At 38.3% G+C, this 19839-nt stretch overlaps 1 protein-coding gene across 1 annotated transcript in view; it reads left to right on the top strand.

The window, feature by feature from the left end:
• Positions 1–19181, top strand: part of LOC102857558 (uncharacterized protein C16orf52 homolog B-like) — an 84200-nt gene extending 65019 nt beyond the window's left edge. The window contains exons 3-4 of the mRNA XM_006892697.1: positions 13530–13742; positions 18997–19181. Coding sequence (XP_006892759.1) covers positions 13530–13742; positions 18997–19181 — 398 coding nt within the window. The remainder of the gene's footprint in view (positions 1–13529; positions 13743–18996) is intronic.
• The last annotated feature ends 658 nt before the right edge of the window (positions 19182–19839 follow it).

Here is a 19839-nt window from a genome sequence, read left to right as displayed (position 1 = left end):
CAGTGCGATTGGCACAGGACAGAGCGGAGTTTAGGGCTGTTGTACATAGGGTCGCTATGAGTCGCAGGCGACTCGACGGCACATAACAAACAACAACAACAACCTCTGTCCAAAAAAAAAAAGAGAAAGCTACCTCTGTCCTTTTTCATTACTACTTCGCAAAATAGATCTGCCATTTCCTTACAACATTCCAGTATCTGTTATATACGTTAGAAATAGCTGCCATTTCTTTATAATCTTGATATTTTTTCCTTTGCAAATGTCACAACTTCTGTGTTTTTGACAGCAAATTCTTAAATGATGTTATATTTTCATGTCAGTGACGATTTTAAAATTCTTTCTAAATCTACCTGTTCAGGATCTTTGCTTGAAAATTGTAAAAAAATTCTTGTCCATTGAAGTTTATTTTATATTATCAAGTGGGATCCATAAGAGTATTAGAGAAAATGTTTCTTTATGTTAAAGAAATGAAGTATCATTTGTATCTGCATTAATCATTAGTTATTAATTTAATGAAAATGATGAAATCATGTTTCAATAATGAAAACCTAGTTCAAAACTTGGATTATGTGATAAAATGTTATTAATATTACTAATTTTTACTTCACTTTTAATCACTAGCACAGACACATTGCACATCTCTTCATTTTAAGGAACAACTTTATGGTTATGGACATGTTTGTCTGATAGAAGCCAACATGTTCAGATATATTAATAACAAGACTAAAGCCAAGAGACAGAACCCAGCAGAGTTCTACACTCAAGCACCTCCACTTGTCCTGAGTAGTTTCACAAGTCATACTTGTTTTTCATTCATTCATTCATATACTTTTTTAATAATTAACTCATTTTTTAATTAATTGTGTAGTAGATACATGGAGTATCAACTGCCTACCAGGGAAATTCACCTAGCCTTGGTGTCCAGAGTTATTGAAACTTGTTCACACAGGTGTGATTGGCCAACAATGTGGTTACCTTCAGTCCCTGGCTCCTCTGGAAGTTGCTGTACTCCCGTCAGAAATCACTCAGGTTAAAAAAAAAAAAAAAGAAAGAAATCACTCAGGTTGACTAACTGGTATGCAGGACCCCCAGACAAACAGACACTTCTCAGAGCATTTCAAGAATTTAGAGATGACCTCACAAGAAAATAAAGGCCAATATGGTTTTGAACATATTTAAAAGCTTTATAGCACCACCCCTCCTAGGTGATGTACATTTAAAAATTAATTAAAAATAGGCCAGAGACCTAAAATGTAGAAATTATAACAAAAAGGCCCTTAGCAGAAATCATAGGTGTAAATCTTTATAATCTTAACTTAAACAGTAATCTCTTAAATATGACAACCAAAGTATAAGCAGCTAGACAACATCAAATTTGAAAAACTTTTGTCTCAAAATATGCCATCAAGAAAGTGAATGGACAATAAAAAAGGTGTGAGTCATTTCTATATCTTACTCTTTCTTTATACTTGTTCAATCTAGATGTTGAGCAAACTATACAGGAAATTGGACTACATGGTGAACAACTCAGCATCAAGTCTGATGGAAACTCATTGACAACTTGTAGTATTCAGGGGCTACAGCCTTGTTTGTGTAAAGTGAAGAAAACTGGAAAAAACTTGCTGATGCAGACCCAATTCTACAGCCCTCACTATGGATTACGCCTTAATAATTTAAAAAAAAAAAAAAAACCACAACAAAAAGTAGTTACAAATGCATCAGGAAACAACATCATGATGAGATTGAAGTGAAGGTTTAATTTTGTTTGGATTCATAATCACATCTGGAAACAGTAGTCAAGAAATCAAACAACATATTGTACTAGATAGATTGCTCAGAAGAACACTTTCAATTGTTAAATAACGAAGATGAAACTGTGAGAAACAAGGTGCAACTGACCCTGTTAGGTGCTATTGAGTCAGCATCAGCTCATATGTACAGTAGATGAGAATTTTGCCCGAGCCATCTCACATCAGTCTCTGCTGTACTTAAACATCATTGTTGCAGTCACTGTATCAACTCATCTCATTGAAGGTCATCTTCTGCTGACCTTTCCAAGCATGATGTCCTTTTCTGGAGACAGCCCTTCTAACAACATACCTCAGACAAAGTAAGTGAGACAGTTTTCACAACTTAAGGAACATTCATACTGCATTTTTCCCAAGAGAGATTTATTTGTTTCTTGGCAGTCCAAGTTACATTCATATTCTTTGCCAACATCACAATTCAAAGGCATCCACTCTTCATTCTTCTTTGTTCATTGTCCAACTTTCACGTGTATATGAAACAGTTGAAAATGTCATTGCTTGAGTCTCCAAAAAAATGTCCAAACTCACTGCCATAGAGTCACGTTATTTGCATAGTGACCCTCCATGGACTTTTCAAAGCTATAAATTACAACAAGAGACTGCCCATCCTTCTCTCATGGAGCAACTGGTAAATCGAACTGCAAGAGACAGAGTCTTGATTAGTAGTGCAACACCCTATGGTTTGCACCACAAGAGCTCCTGATAGTTTGGGGCAGGTAAGCCTTAGTTATTAAACTAAGGGCACTTTAAAATGTTAAGGGTACTTTAAAGAGGTCCTTAACAGCAGATTTGTTCAATACAATATGAGTTTTTTATTTCTTGACTTCTGCTTCCATGAGTGCTAATTTTGAATCCAAGTAAAAGGAAATCATTGACAACTTTACTCTTTGTCTATTTATTATAATACTGTTTATTAGTCCAGTTGTCTTTTTCAATCCTCTCATTTGCAAATGAAAGCTAGATAATGAATAATGGGATTGGTGAAGAACAGTGAATAAACTATGGACAACCAGAAGAGTTAACAAATCTGTTTTGAAAAAAGTATATACAGCATCTTAGAAGGGAGAATAGCAAACATTTGTCTGACATACTTTGAACATATTCTCAAAAAGATGATCCAGGAAGAAGAACATCATGCTTTTGCTTAAGGAGGGGCATGGGAAGAACCATCTTATTGCTGCCTGTTTAGAACTGACTAGTAACTGACCCTCCACCTCTTGTTGCAGGGCTTTAAATCACATGAGAGGAGATTGCCCATCTTTCTTGGAGCCACTGGAGGATTCCAGCAGCTAAAATGGCCCCACTTTTGGGTTAGCAGTATAATTCCCTACAAACAAGGCCACAATAGCTCCCTGCTTGGTAAAGAAATGGGCCTATGGAAAAGAGCAAGATCCTTAGTGAAATCCATCAGTGCCGTGGTTCACACCAGGCTCAGACATATTCGTGATTGTGAGGATGCTGCAAGCCCAGGGAAGTGTTTCCTTACATTAAACATGGGATTGTTCTGGTGACCTAGTGCCCTAACACATAGGGAGGTATACTGTCAACCCAGTGGCCTATGGTTTCAATCCACTAGCTGCTCCTCAGGAGAGAGATGGGCAGTCTCAGGTGATGGGCAGCCTCTGAAAACCCACTGGAGAGTCAGCCGTGACTCAGTTCCAAGTCGAGGACAGTGAATTTTTTGAGGGAGTTGGTGTGAATCAGAACTGATACTGCAGCACTTAGCAAAAGAATACTTCGGTGTACTCAGTGAAGTGTGCATTGCTGCCTGTATTAGGGTCCTCAGTTGTCCCCAAGGTTTCTTCACTAGCCTTTGCCAACCTTTCAGTAAAACATAAAACACATTCATTTCCATTGAAAGGTAATGTTGTCCCTTGCTTACAAATGGCAAGAACTGTATGTTAAGTCTTTTATCGTTAAAAAAGTTGTGATTATACATGGGCTCTTTGTTACCAATGGGTAATTTGCCAATAACTTTTTTTTTAAAATATCTGGGGAGAAAATACAGCAGAAGATTTAGATCAATGGCTGTCCTGATCACAATAACTAGAGCTCAAAAGAATGGCACACTGTAAGGAAAAGGAGCCTTGTGAACAGGAGAACTGAAAGAGGAGGTGGAAGGCAAGAGCAAATTTTGACTTCATGGTTCTTTTCAGATCTGACTTTGTACAGGAGTACCTTCTTTATGACTGGGTTAGTGAGCACTTGACATTCGTGATTGCCTCTGGCAGATTGTGTCTCCGTTTTCCAACCCTGTGCTACAGATTTTTTGAGGCATAGTCTCTATTTGTAGCCATGATACACTTTTATAATCATTCTCATTGTGGCAGCAGACATGCTCAGCCTCACTGTGCTAAACTATTTCTGCAGTGGCTCTTGAGCTAGAGAGGAAAAGTGTTAAAAGCCTCTTTAGGTAGAATATCAACCACTTAGTGGAGTAAGACTCATTATGATTTATCCTTTGTGTTGCATGATACACAGGTAAGATAATAAGAGGGATGTGGCATGCTATCGCTCCTAGTTTGGTTTTCTTTTTGCTATTGTGTGCAATTCTTTTATTTGGCAGGATTGGTTACCTAGGAAACAACTACAAAGTGAAGATAGATTGACTGGGAAATGGAATTATAGGACCCTTCAGGAGGCAAAAGACCTATTGGGTAAAACAAAAATTACTGAGTGACAGAGCTTTTGCTTAATTAGTGTGCTGCAGGAAACCACTGTGAATAAAAACCCATTTAATGCAATATTATTTAAATTTTGCTTGTTTTTCATTTATTTAAGCTCACCAAATACTTGTTCAAACCTGCTTTGTATGTCTTCTGTATGCCATTGAGGTTTGCAATGAACTAAGATTTGCCTTTCCTTCACTCCTGTTTCAGGGAGGCCCCAGAAATGGACTGCAGTGTTATCGCTATTGACTTCAGGTGATGTCTGTATATTGTACAAGTTTTCTTTTCCACACTCATGTGGTCATAAGGAATAAAGCCATAGTTGCTGATTGGAAGAAAAGAGATCTTGCAGTGGGAGTAGAGACCATGGGACCATTTGATCATGCAGCTTGCTTGTGCCTTGAAGCCCTGCTTGAGCCTAATCCTGGATGTATCATTTCTGTTTAATGATGAAAAGTGCTTCGGTGCATAATCAGCTTTATACCAGTGCACCAGACAATACCCGTTTTATGATGGGATTGCTTAGGCCAAATGATGACTTAGAGGCTAATGGCTAAAGGCTCAATAGCAATCCAAAGTTGTTTCTCAAAAAGAACGTCATTATCTGCAGAGGGTAGCAGGTCCTTGCACCAAAATCTTAATGGGTGTGTGTTGTATTCATGGATAGTGGCCTGCCAAAGAATCCAGACATCACTGTCTGTCATTGAGACGTCAGACATCGGATCACTCAGATCATTTGGCTAGTAGTCTGAACCTGTTACAGAGTCTTGTTTTGGGCCCTACTTAAAACCAGCAGTGTTCAAGTAGGCCAAAGTGGAACACCTAAGTGTGGAGTGTGTTGCCTCTAAAATGCAGGAATGCATCAGCATTGTATCTTCTCTTTAGTTGTGGGAGGTCAGATATAATCATTTATCCCTCACTTGAGGCATTAATCTTCTATTCCTTCAGAAATTCCAGTTCACTTTTATTTGACGGTTTCCTAGTTAGAGATAGTTCTGGTGGCTTCCATTTGGCTTTAGCCCTTACTCCATGTGTCGGAGATGATCTGTATGGAAGTTTGGCCAGTTCTTCAGTATACCTATTCTAATTATTCATTCTCATTCTGAAACTGGGAAAATCACTGCAGGGTGAGTTCAAGGCCCCAAAGGCCCCACTGTGAGATGGACTCTATCGATACCCTGACCTCCATGTGCTGTTTCTCTGAGTGGTATGCATGGTGATGACTTGGCTGTCCTGGAAGTAGTGCCAATTCAGAGCCAATGATTAGTAATCCCTGAAAATCTATGAATGGTAACTTCTCTAAATGGGATCCAAAGATCCCTTTGGGATAGACTGTGATAAATATTTTGGTAGTGTATTAGGATCTTTCTTCAAGGGGAACTCTTGTTAGGTGCCACTATGTTGAGTAAGACTCATAGCCACCTTCTGAACAACAGATCTGAACCTGGCCCTTTGCTGGGCCATCCTCGTGATCTAAAGATACACTTTAGCCCATTGTTACTGTCACTGTTTCAGTCCCTCTTGTTAAGGGTTTTCCTCTCTCTCACTGATCCTCCACCTTTCCAAACAGGATACCCTTTTCCAAGGACTGGCCCCTCCCAACAACTTGTCTGAAGTAGATGAAGCCAAGCTTCATCATCCTCACCTCTAAGGAGAACTTTGGTTGCATTTTCTCCAAGACATACTTCTGATTATAGATTAAACCACTGATCACTTCAATCTTTCCGCCATTTTGTTTTCCTAAAGTTGGGATATAATTCTTATTGAAAGTTGTGTAGTCTTTGATCTTCTGCACCAAGCATTTAAAGTCTTCTTCTGCAACTTTTGTTGCTAAGTCTTTCTCCAATTTTGATGCTACAGTCTTCTTCATAATGTCTAGCTTTTCTAATTGCTCAGCATACAGAAAGAACAAATGTGGAGACACACACTTTTCTTGATTTTAAACCTTGCTTGCTTTGTACAACAGCGTGTTGGTCAAGGTATAGTTCTCAAATGAGCACAATTAAGTATTCTGGGATTCCCATTCTTCTCAGCGTTAGACACAGTTTTTTTAATCCACATACTCAAATGCCATAGAAGTCACACTGTTCTGATTCTGCTTTGACTCTGCTTTCTGATAATCACATCTTCCTTTCCTTTATCAATCAGCTTGACGTAGTGTAGGTTACACCATTGTCCATGCTCCTGTGGGCCAACATTTGGTTCAAGGACTATTTGATCCTTTTTTCTATGTTTAGTGAACTCAGACCAATAAATTCATATTAATTGACTATTATGTTCCTTTCGCCATTATTTTACACCCTTAGTAGCCGTCTTCACATATTCTCCAGGTTTTGTTTGTACGTATTAGAAAAAAATTAGCTCTTTTTTTGGAGTGTAGCATCTGTCTTCCCAGGACATAATTTGTGCTTGACCTTTTGGGGTTTACTGAAATTTAATTTAATTTTAATTATCGATCTAGAAGCAAAAATAGGTGGTAGGGATGGCTCTTGAGAGCATTGAGCAGTGTCTCAGGCAAAGCCCCAGGCTCTGGCAAGAAATTGCAGAGAATCATTAAGTAAGCAAGATTAATATCAAATGGGGGTTGAAGGGATGGTTCTGTTAGCAGGACTGGTTCAACAGATTTTTAGACTCTAAATGTCCCCAGCTTTCTGATCTGGGAACAGTTGGACTAAAATCTCATCTGTCCTCATTACAACTCTCAGGATCCCATTTCCTCCCAATCCATTCCTTCATTTTAACTTTAGACACCATTTCAGTTGATGTAATTTATCCAAATCTGCACTGCAATACCGAAAGGATGTGGTTCAAATCTACCAGCTGCTTCGCTGGAAAAGGATGAGTAATCTCCTCCTGTGTGATTAACTACATCTGAAAACCCACTTGAGGGTCAGCTATGGGTCATTTCTAACTCAGTGGTAAATAACAACAACCACCACCCTAGGTGATACACAGATAAAAGAATAAATAAAATTTTGAATTTGGTTTTCTCAGTATCAGTTCTGTTTGTTATTACAGGAGATAAGGCTTTCTTCCAAGGGGCAGTTGGAGGCTTAGAGACCTGTTCTTGGGCTCTGACTCGGAAGTCCTGAGCACTTTGTCTAGTATGAGTAAGGCTAACCAACCTAGCTTCCCTAAACTTGTCACCCTGAAAGAACTGTAGAAACAAGGACGGATGCTCACCCAGAGCCTCACTTCTCACTGCCACTAGTTCTTTTGCCAGTGATACTTTGGGTATTCTTACTGCCACTTCACACTCAGAAGTTTGCTCAGACCTCAAGGAAGAGGCATCTGAAGAAGAAAATGAGTTCAACTTATTGTCAGGCAGACAGGATCTCAGAATGCTGGCTTTGAAGGTAGATCAAATGAAAAGTGGTCATCAGGGAAGAAGGTCATAAATGTCTCGCTTTCAAAACTGAAAGTCTTGAACCAGTAAGGGAGATGTAGGATTAGACAAAAAAACGCCCTAGCTTTGTCAGAGAATCCAAATACATACTCTGTGCAGGCAATACCACTGAGGAGACTTCCCCTTCATTAAACCAATCTGTCTTTTGAGGGACCACCTATAATCCAGCCTCATTACATCATAGAGGTTAGACTATTTAACATATATAATAGACAGTTATGTTGCATTTGAGATCATGTTCATGTTGACACATGATACTAAACCATTAGAGTACATTTTCATTTTCTTCCATGTTGTCTTCCCTTGGTGTGCCAGTCCAGAGAAGTGGAAAAGAACGCTACTCAGAAAGCTTAACGATCTGTAGGCATAGAAGATTGGGTTCAGTTTGAACCCCCTAGTACTTTGTCATGTACACAGACAGTAAGAAAGGCAACATAAGGATATTGAGAAATATTTTTGAGGAGAAAGATTTCAATTATTGTGTTCTTGTTATGTGCCATCAAGTCACTTGCAACTCATAGCGACCCTAGGTACAAGAGCCTTAAACCCTGCTCTATCCTGTGCCAACTTCACCGTCTCTGACACACTTAACTCCCACCACCCCAATCACAGAATTGATTTACCAAACCTTTTAAGTATTTGCGAGCAATTAAACTCCCAAATGTAAATCTTCATCTCTTAGCTATTTAGAAAATTAAGAGTAAACTTTTTGGTTATTCAATTGAGTTATGCAAAATAATTGCGATAATTAGGGTATACAGAGTTGTATTTTGTTAGAGGGTCTTTCATTGCTTTTCTATTCTTAACAGCAGTTAAAGCTTTTATAAATGGAACAGTGACTATAGAAGGTAATTTTGGTTAGAAGTCTTTTGCTGACTCATTAGGAATAGTTTCCTCTTACAGATTCTTGGTCACAGCTGTGAATAACCTTCTTTAGTTCCAAAATTATCATAAGATGACACATACTTTCTTAGTGTGAATATTTAAAGATTATCAATGAGCACCAAAAATTTTTAACTCATTTAGTAGTATTTGGCCTATGCTCCAAGTAGCAGCTAGGCCAATGCTTGGTGTGGGGTGCTCTTGGAGATTCACCCATTTTCTAGTCCCAGTTTACCTGTGACAACCCCATCATCACTACATTGTTTATAAAAACCACCGTATAAACCTAATTATTTTGGAATAAAAGTACAACATATATATGTGGTGGTGATGGTTTGTATTGTCAAGTTGGAACCAACCCATAGCTGACCCTCCAGGGTGTTTTCAGAGGCAGTAAATCACATGGGAGGAGATTGTCCATCTTTCTGTCAGGGTGAATTCAAACCATGTACATCTGACTTGGCAACAAAATTCCTTATCGCTAATCCACCAGAGTCTTTTCTGACACTCTGGTGTCTGTCATCTGATTTACGCAGATGACACAACTTGCTTGCTGAAAGTGAGGACGACTTGAGGATGACCACTTGTTGCACAAGATCAAGGAATACAGCCTTCAGGATGGATTGCATCTCAGTATCAAGGAAACAGATTCTTAGCACTGGGCCAGTAGGAAGGATCGTGATGAATGGAAAGGAGATTGACACTGTCAACAACTTTATCCTACTTGGATCCACAATTAATACCCCTGATACCAGCAGTCAGTAAATAAGGAAACATGTTACACTGGGAAAGTCTACAGTTAGGGACCTTTCCAAGTTATTGAGGAGCAATGATGTCTGTCAGTTTGAGGACTAAGGTGTGTCTGATTCAGGCCGTGGTCTTTCTGATGCGTCTGAGAGCTGAACAGTTAATAGGGATGACATAAGGAGAATTTATACCTTTGAGTTGTGATGTTGGAGAAGAGCACTGAGTGGCCGAAAGAACAAATAAATAATGTCTTGTAGAGGGTGCAGCTGGAGTGCTCTTTGGAGGCAAGGGTGATGAGGCTTTGCCTCACATACTTTGGGCATGTTCCTTGGAGAGGAACGTGATTCTCGGAAAGGTGGAGGATCATTGGAGGATCAAGCAGGTGGATTGACATAGTGATTGTTGCAGTGGGCTCTTGTGTGTCAGGAAGTGTGAGGATGCATAGATGCATTGTTCATAGGGTCGATATGAGTCTTATTCAACTCAACAGCACCTAACAACAGCAATCCACCAGAGCTCAATACTAAGTCTCTTACCTTAAAACTTTAAGTATGTTTATAAAGGGTTATATGGTAATGTATTGGTATATGGATTCGAACTGCAAATCTTTGGGATTGCAGCTCAGCCTCTTGCCACTAGTCCACCAGAGTTCCCTCCTATATTAGTTATATATATGTGTGTGTATGTGTATGTGTGTATATATCACCATATTACCCTTTCCCAATATACTTAGTTTTTAGTAAAATATATTTAGTGTTGAGCCCTAGTGATACAGTCCATAGTGTATTGGACTACTAACCATAAAACCTCATGTCTCTGCAGTTCAATTTCACCCATGGCTCTGTGGAAGAAAAAGGGGTAGTTTCAGGAGTATTTGAGGGAAAGGGACACTATTACATACTTTTGTGAGGAAACTGCTTTACCATTTCACCCTCAGTTCATTGCTTTATTCCTAAAAAGCTGTCTGTGGCAAAGCACAAGTTCTGAAAAGCATCTTCCTCCTCACAATCCCACACATCCCTGTGGCCGCGCAGAGTTCATGTGCATGCGCACATATCTGGACTCCCACATGTCCGTGTACACACATATCCAGCCACGGGCTCCCTCTTCTCACCAAGACAGTTTCCCAGAGCTCCCCTATGATGTTTACTGACTATCATCAGAAAAGGTAATTAATTACTCATGGAAGTGTTAAGGATTTTGGAATTAATGTTTAAATTTATGTTCACATTGAGGAAAGTAACACAAAAATATGCAAATATCTCTTAAGCTTTCAGCTTGCCCCAGAAATTTCTTTTCATTTTGGTAATTTACTCTCCTCAGTCCCTATTTAAAAATGTTTTTAAAAGGGGGAAGAGCCATTTTTATTCTGACAAAAACTAAACCCTTTACTAGCCAATTGATTTAGACTCATAAAGAGGAGAGACACAACCCAGCAATGTTTCCAAAGCTGTAAATCTTCTACAGAAGCAGATTGCCACATCTTTTGTCTGCAAAGTGGCCAGTAAATTCAAACCTCGGCCCTTTCCATTAGCAATCAAGCAAGCATTTAATTGAACCACTGTGCTACCACTTCACTCATTCTTTTTAGTGAGAAAGATAAGAAAATTACTACTTTTTAACCTTCCTAATTCACAACTGGACTAATTGACAGCATCAGGATGTATGGTGAAGAGATTGAGATTGTTCACAGCTTTAGTTTGCTTGGCTCCACAGTCAACACTCTCGGCACCAGCAGCCAGGAAATTAAAAGACATATTGCCATGGGAAAGTCTGCTGTTAGGGACCCCTCCAAAGTACTGAAGAGCAATGGTGTCTCTCTGAAGACTAAAGTGCATCTGATACAGGCCATGGTTTTTGCTATCACTTGTTATGCATCAGAGAGTTTGACAGTGACTAGGGAGGATAGGAGAATTGATGCCTTTGAGCTGTAGTGCTGGAGAAGAGTATTTAGGGTACTATGGACTGCTAGGAAAACAAACAGATTCATTCTGGAAAGGGTTAAACCGGGAGGCTCCTTGGAGGCAAGGATTCTGAGGCTCCGTCTAACATACTTTGGACATTTTGTAAGGAGGGACCGGTCCTTGGAGAGGGACATCATGCTTGGTAGGGTGGAGGGACAGCGCAGGAGAGGAAGGCTCTCTATGAGGTGGATTTATTCAGTGACTGGGATAATTGGGATGGGAGTTTCAGAGACAGTGTGATTGGCACAGGACAGAGAGGAGTTTAGGGCTGTTGTACATAGGGTCGCTATGAGTCACAAGTGACTCGATGGCACATAACAACAACAATCAGAGTTTGGACCTGGTGGTCTTGTGGCAAGAAGCTTCCCTGAAATACTGAAGGCATGCAGTTCAAATCCACCAGCTGCTGTGTGAAAGAAAGATAGGCAATCCTTCCAAGGGATTAATTGCCTCTGAAAACCCACTGGAGGCTCAGCTATATGTTGATTGTGACTATATAATAAGGCAGCAACAGCATCTGAGTTTGTGTAAATTCATTGAATTTGATGAATGGTATCATTGAGTGTGACATGAGAACATGTTTTATATCATTTGATATTTAAGAACAATCACTTGTTTAAATGGAAAGACATGTTTAAAAGTTACAGTTAATGGTTTTGTGCTTTTCCGTTAAACATGGCAGTAATGGCTTGACATATTATACACTTGTAGATTGTGTAAAAATTATACATGTATGGGGAAGACTTAATAGATTTCCCTAACATTTTTTAAATTTAATTGAAAAATACTTAAAATCTTAAACATTTTCATTTTAATAAATTGTGTTGTTGTCAACTCAAAAGCACACAGTTCAAATTCACCAGCTGTTGCATGGTAGGAAGATGGACCGTTCCCTCCCATGTGATTTACGGACTTTGAAAACCAGCTAGAAGGTCATCTGTGAGTCAGTTCAATAAAATGTAATAGCATTTATTTAACGATATATTTATTTCAAGTTTGTCTTTAATTGTGACTTTTCTAGGGGTGACGGGGTGGGGGGGCAGAGTGGGTGGCCACCACAGCCAAAACAGAGTAATACACCAAAAGATCTGGATTTGAGGCTAGAAAAGTTCTTTTTAATTTAATGTACAAGCTCAGTGAGGGCAGGAACTTTGTACATCTTATTTACTGTTACTGCCAGAAGCCCAGAACAATGCCTGGCATAAGCACTCAACAAGGTATTTGTTTAATGCATTATAAATTACCTTCTTTTACTTGCTTAGTGAGTTTGTTTTAAATGGTTTTTATTTTTTATAATGCTATTGAAAATGCACAGCAAAAGAGAAACCAATTCAGCAATTCCTCATATACAGTTCAGTGACATTTTCCAAGGTGTCTAGCCATTCTCACCCTCCTTTTCAGATTTGTTCCTCTTCTGTTAACATAAACTCACCAACCCCTAAGTTTCTTATCTAATATTTCATGTTATTGTTGATTTAATTCTGTATAGAGATATCTTTAAAAAGCATAGTACTCAGTGCAGATATTCTTTACTTGGTAAGCTGAAGAATGGTTTGTTTTAAGGGCTATTTTTTATTTAATGTTAAAGATCTAACTCAGGGCAATACTAGAGGGTTCATCTAGCTTACACAGATCCAGAAACTCTGAGTTCCAAGAAGATTAGAAAGTCTCTTTGGCATCTTCCTCATTTTGATCAGGATTTTTTTTCTTTTTTTGACCTTTTTTGATAGGATTTTTTTTTTTTTTTTGCTGAACTTATTCAGTAATCGTAGCCAAGTACCATCTAGTTCTTTAGTTTTCAATGCAAAGAAGACAGTAGTTCTTAGAGGCAGAAGTCTTGTTTTGTTTTTAACAGTTCTTTTTGTCTGTTAAGGGAAATATTACTCCATGGTTAAGGACCGCAGACTACTAAAAGGGAAACTCAGTGGAATTAAGTGTTTGACTAACCCATGCAGAGAGAAATAAGCTACAAAAACTAATGGGATGAGGATAGGTAATATTCCCTGGGTTTGCCAAACTCACTAAAGCATTCCCACCCTTTTCATCTCCTTAGGAGCACTCACTGTGGGCCTCGTGCGACAGTGTCAAACAATCCATGGACGAGACCGGACATGCATCCCTCCCCGGCTCCCCCCAGAGTGGGTCACCACACTGTTTTTTATCATCATGGGAATCATTTCACTGACTGTCACATGTGGTTTGCTGGTGGCTTCCCACTGGCGAAGAGAAGCTACAAAGTATGCTCGATGGATAGCATTCACTGGAAGTAAGTAGCCTGTGCTTACCATATTTGTCTGGAAGATGCGCACACTGATCCTCTTATGAAGAGAATCAAGAACCAATAATAAAGATTCCATAGTCATCAAAGAGCTCAAATTGTGCCTGACCTGAGATGGACTCTGCTGTCTGACCGGTTCTCCAGAACTCTCACTGAGACCAGGGCATTTGAAATGCTTTTCTATTGGATTTTAAGTTTGCTCACATTGTGCTGTTATATGTTACAGGTTTAAAATTTAGAGCTATCTGAGTCTTTTCCTCTTCTTGTAGGTAGTGACATCTTCTCTCAAAAAAAAAAAGACATCTAGAAGAAAAGATAAGAAAAATACCAATTAAAAGAAAGTGATGATTTGTTTTTTAATTTCATTGATTTTGAGTTTCTACTCCAAGCTATTATATGTGTTATGGTAGTGGTGGTGGTGTTCTTGTTGTTGTAAGGTGCCATCGAGTATGACTCGTAGCGACCCTGTGAACAAAAGATCTGAACCCTGTTCTATACTGCGCCATCCTCACACTTCCTGACACACTAGAGCCCATTGTAGCAGTCACGGTGTCAGTCCTTCTCCTTCTTCACCGACCCTCCTCCTCCCTTCCCAGCATCATGCCCTTCTCCTAGGAATAAGCTGATATATAGAGACCATGAAACATCAGTATATTTAATTATTTAATAATTGTTTACCTTTTTTTTTCTTTTTCTTTTATGCTATGCCCAAGCGTATGGTACATTTGTATCTTATACATGCTCTTGTTCTTTGCAAAATTGCTTTAATTTCAAAACACGTCCCAGGTGTATCCCAGATTAAACAAAAGAAAAGAAAATGTGCAAGATAAGATGTTTCTGTAATTGTGCTTTCTTGCTTCTTTTCTCTCTAAAGCTGTTTTACCCTCCAGAGGACATTTGGCCGTGTCTGAAGACATTGTATTATCGTGTAGTGCACAGGGCAGCCCTAGCCAACAAAGAACTGTCTGACCCAGTTGTGCCAATAGTGGCAGCAGTGCCATTGTTCAGAAACGCTGCTTTGGAGAAACATAACAACAATAACTATGCACACTGCCAAGTGACTGAGTGTACTCAGTGATTTTAAATCACCTCAAGTTTGCACATATTTTTTAAAAAATAAATATAAAACAACTTACTCATATTTGATCTTTTCATTCAGAATTAGTGTCATGAGGGTAAAGGATAGATAATCTCATGTGTCCTCATTAGTGTTAAAACTCAGTTTATACTTAACATAGGGTCCCTGTTTCTCCCTACCTCTTTCTCTGTCGCTCTTTCTCTTTATTATCTGTTTCTGGCTTAGGTTTTGTGTTTTAATCTCTGTCTCCCCAAGGTTTTAAAATTTTCTCCATCTTCGTTAAGTAACATGAAACTAGTTGCAATTGTTCTCCTGTCAAACAAACCTGTGACATTTCTTTTCTTGAGAATAGTATCTAGAGGCAATCATAGAGAGAATGCTGCTAAATTAAAGAATATTGACAAGGAGTTTCAAGAAAATTTGCTTCTTTTTCTCACAGGTATAATTACTTTATGCAGAAAGATTTTACTGCTTAAGAAGTCTAATGAAGTCAGTGAAGAAAGATTGGTTTTCTGGATTTTCTTGAAATTTGAGGATGCATCTACTCAGAATTCTGAAAACCTAAAATAAGATTTAGCAGATAGTATAAGTTGATGAAATACAAGATCCTCACATGAGTCATTGGTTCTTAAGTCCCAGTGAAGGAGAAAAACTAGTAGAATTGTCTTTTCTCCCCTCATTCTCTACAAATTCCCCTAAATTTGTATAGTTTCATCAACATGCAGTCTATCTTTCCTCTGTTTTATATTTATAAAGTTTTGGTCTAGTGGATTGAAAATTATGCTACCAAGCCAAAGGTGGGTGATTTTAATTTGCAGCCCATAGGCCTGGTTTTAATTGTTTTTGGTCAGACATTCTTCTAAGTGGTATAGCACTGGTCTGTGCATTGCTTGCTGTACAGAGGTAACTCGTGGTTGCTGTGATGCTAAACACGGTGACACTGATGTGTCAAATGCAATAATGGTTACCCATGGTGGACAGTGTTTGGTGGAGCTTCCTGATTAAAACAAGCTTGGGAGCAGGAGTGGCATCCACTTCCGAAATAGCTTGCTTCAGGAAATTCTATGAATGTGGAGAAGTGGTGAAAGTTATATAAGTGTTCAGGTCTCTTGTTCATAGGATCGCTATGAGTCGTCTATGACTTGATGGCACTTAACAACAACAACAATGCATATTATGTTTTGTTTTATGTCTTACCTTAAAAAGGGACACTTAAAATAAGTAGTATACATATATGACACAGAATTCAAAACTTAATAGAATTACCAAGTGAAAAATAAGTCTCACTTGTGACCTATGACATAGCCATCCAGTAATATCCTTTTGCTTGAATGACCATTGTTCAGCAGTTTCTGGAATTTTCTACCAGAGGTGTTACGCATGTATAGTATAGTGCATATGTGTGTGTGGGGGGGTGTGTTCTATAAGTAGATATTTCTCTATAATATTCCTTGCTTTCTTAAACTTAGAATATATCTTGGAGTTGATTTTTTTTTAATAAGTAGCATAGAGTTGCCTTGTTTATCTGTTGTTGTTGTTGTGTATCAACAAGTCAAAACCAACCCATAGCTTGACCCTCAAGAGGGTTTTCAGAGGCAGTAGATCACAGGGGAGGAAATGGCCCATCTTTGGGGTTGGATTGTTGTAGTGGTGGTGGTCCAAGTCAGAACCAATCCATAGCAGACCTTCCAGGGAGTTTTCAGAGGCAGTAAATTGTATAGGAGATGACTGCCCATCTTCTACTGTGAAGCAGTTGGTGGATTTGAACTGCATACCTTTGGGGTTAGGTGATTGTTATTATTGTGTACTGTTGAGTCGGAATGAACCCATAGCTAACCCTCTAGTGGATTTTCAGAGGCAGTAAATCGCATGGGAGGAAGTTGCCCCTTTTTCTCCCATGGAGCAGCAGGTAAACTCAAACCACATACCTTTGCACTGGCAATACAATTCCTTACCACTCAGATTCTTTGATGTTACCAGGACTGGTGACTGGGGTAACCATCCCAAGATGGATTGGTCTCCTTTGGTATTTCTCTGCAGCGCTTTGAAATATTCCTCATTGTATATACTTCTCTATTCTGAGGAGCCCTGGTAATGCAGTGATTAGAGAGATGAGGCACTCTGCTTCAGTAAAGATTTACAACCTTGGAAAATTCTCTGAGGCAGTTTGACTCTGTCTTACTGGATCAGAATTAGCTCAACAGCACTGGCTTGGATTTGTTTTTGTTTTTCATATTTCTGTTCCAGTTAAACAATATTTTTCTAATGAATATGAAGGTAACACAGTAGGAAAATATTTGTCAAAGGAGAGACATACATGACAGAGCTTGTCTGTGGGGCAAGGAAACAAACTATTTCCTCTTCAACTCGAGCCTTTGCCCTACCTTGATTTATATCCTCCTCTTCCTCTACTAATGCACCTCCTCTTCCTCTACTAATGCTCCTCAACTCTCATTCTTATCAATAAGAAATCATGCCATGAAGGGAATGAAGTTATGCCTTTACAAACTTACGATACAGAACTTGATTTTCAAAGTATGACAGATACTATCAGCATTATTAATAAAACAACTTCACAATTCTCTATAGCTTAAATTTTAAAAAAAAACAACACCACAAACACCTCACCCACCTACATTAAATCTATTCTTTAGGAAATAAAAAGAATTTCATTATTTTTATTAAAAGCCAGCATTAGATTAAATAAGAAGAGTACATTGTTCCTTAAGATGTAATTACAGTTTTCTAACCAAATTAGAAAATGTTAGTTAAATATTCCACTTTAAATACAGTCACTGAATGGATGTTCCATTGTAAAGAGTAGATTTTTATTTTACAGTAGAAAATGGAGACAGATAGGAATAACAGCTTCTGTCATTTTCTGTCTACTGCTAAGCACTTTTCTTGTAAATTAATGTTTCTTGAGTTTAGTCAACTATGGAAAAACACAACATATTTACATAATGTTACTCTTACTAACAGATCAAACAAGAATGCCAGTGTTTTTCTTCAGCTAGTGTGTTATTTTAAAATTCTACTTTTTAAATACATTACCAGTATTATTCCTTCTAGAAAAGGATGTCTTCTAGGCTTTTTAGGGATTGAGGATGGTGCAGGATCCGCCAGGGGTTCCTTCTGTCAGAGCTGACTCCAGGACACCCAACAACAATAACCAGCATTAAATTTTGTTGAGAAAATGTGCTGATGACATTTGTCTGGACCTTTGTTTATATTCCTGGGGATATGTTTAACTTTAAGGACCAAGTTTCTCACTCAGGTAATAATAGAAGTTTGAACTGTTCATATACAGGTTATACTTATCTTACTACACATTATATTGAAGAAAAAAAATTTCTACAGCCAGAGAAAAACATTCTTAAGCTATTTTTATTTAAGAACAGGAAGCACCACTATTGCTAAAACATTGGACTGTGGAAACCTACACCCAGGTGTTCTAATAATATTTCTAGAAGCATCTTATGTATGTGTACAAAACTCAAAAGTAGGTTTCCCCAACCCCACCATCACCCCCTACACTTTAACATCTATGTTTTCAGAAACCTTTTGGAACAATGTTCATGGGAAGTAATAAGTACTCTAACAATGTGTTGATCCTCCCCAAGATCTATGCTTTTTCCACTTTCTTCTGAGAAGAAAAAATTGGTGAAATCATGACCATAATTATATTTTTTTAAATGACACATTTATTCAGCACATGTTGTTGACCTGGCAGTGTGCCAGGAACTTGATATTTTATTTATCTTTCTAATATTTTCCCCATTTTCAAAAGAAAGTTTGAGGCCTTACTTAAGATTGTACAGCTAGTAAGGAGTAGAGCCAGAACTTGACCTCTCTGACTCTAGCTACTCTACTTAAGAGGTCATTAACAGTGTATGTGAGTGCTGAGAATGTTTAAATGGAGACCCTTTATAATGCTGGTGTTAGAAACCAGTTAACACTTGTATAAAGGCTCCCCAACTCTTAACTGTTTTTCATTGTCATGCTTCTGGGGAATGTAATGTGATCTATAATTGGACAAGTTGCTCATGTTTTAAGATGCCATCAGTCCATAACCTTTCTTACTATTTCCTTTGTGCCAAGTTTGTAATGTTTTCTTAATCGCCAGACCATGTTACTAATCTTGTGTTTTGGTTTGTTTTACAGTGATCCTTTTCTGTATGGCTGCCCTAATATTTCCAATAGGATTTTACATCAATGAAGTCGGAGGCCAACCTTATAAATTACCCAACAACACTGTCGTTGGGTCGTCATATGTACTTTTTGTCTTATCAATTTTCTTTACGATAGTAGGACTCCTATTTGCTGGCAAAGTTTGTTTACCAGGCTGATGAATGTCTTCATTGCTTGACTCTCTTTTTATTTTTTTAGTTGTTTTGTTCGTCTTTTTTTTATTATTAATAATTATTATTTTGGAGAGTGGGGTGAACAAAGGCAAGGCGTCTGAGCAGCCCTCTCATAGGAAGATGCTTAGATGAAAAAGATGTTGAAAGAAAAAAATGCTTTGATTTGTTCTCACTATGCACTTTGGATTAAAAAAATATATATAAGGAGAGCCTTTTCCATAACCAAATACAGACACTATTGACTAAATCTCCTGAGCATATTCAGGCAGTCAGTTCTGCACTGTGATAGCAACTTAGTGAAGGAGAATGCTTTATACTAAAACGCATGTGGCCCTTTTGTGACTCTGTTGTTCCGTTTTTTAACGTCAGATGATTCATTTGAGGGGAAAAAAGTCTCAGTATTTATGAATCATGGTGGACCAGAGGGATCCAAGAGAAATCAAGTGGGGCTGGCCTCACCTCCTAAGAAAGTAGTATTCACAGCTTCCTTGTAATGGTATAAGCCTTTGGCACCAGAGTGGATTGCCATTGCATTACTACACCAAGAAGCCAATAGATCAAAACTTGTTTGCTAAAATGTATGTAAAAATTCTGAAATTCCTTATTCTCTGTGTACAAAAAAAAGAAATCAAACACTAAGAAA

Source organism: Elephantulus edwardii, unplaced genomic scaffold (genome assembly GCF_000299155.1).
Source record: "Elephantulus edwardii isolate Elephantulus edwardi_28Jun2011 unplaced genomic scaffold, EleEdw1.0 scaffold00117, whole genome shotgun sequence".
Lineage (NCBI taxonomy): Eukaryota > Metazoa > Chordata > Mammalia > Macroscelidea > Macroscelididae > Elephantulus > Elephantulus edwardii.
Note: the sequence above shows the minus strand (reverse complement) of the source record. Positions and strands in the feature narration are given on the sequence as shown.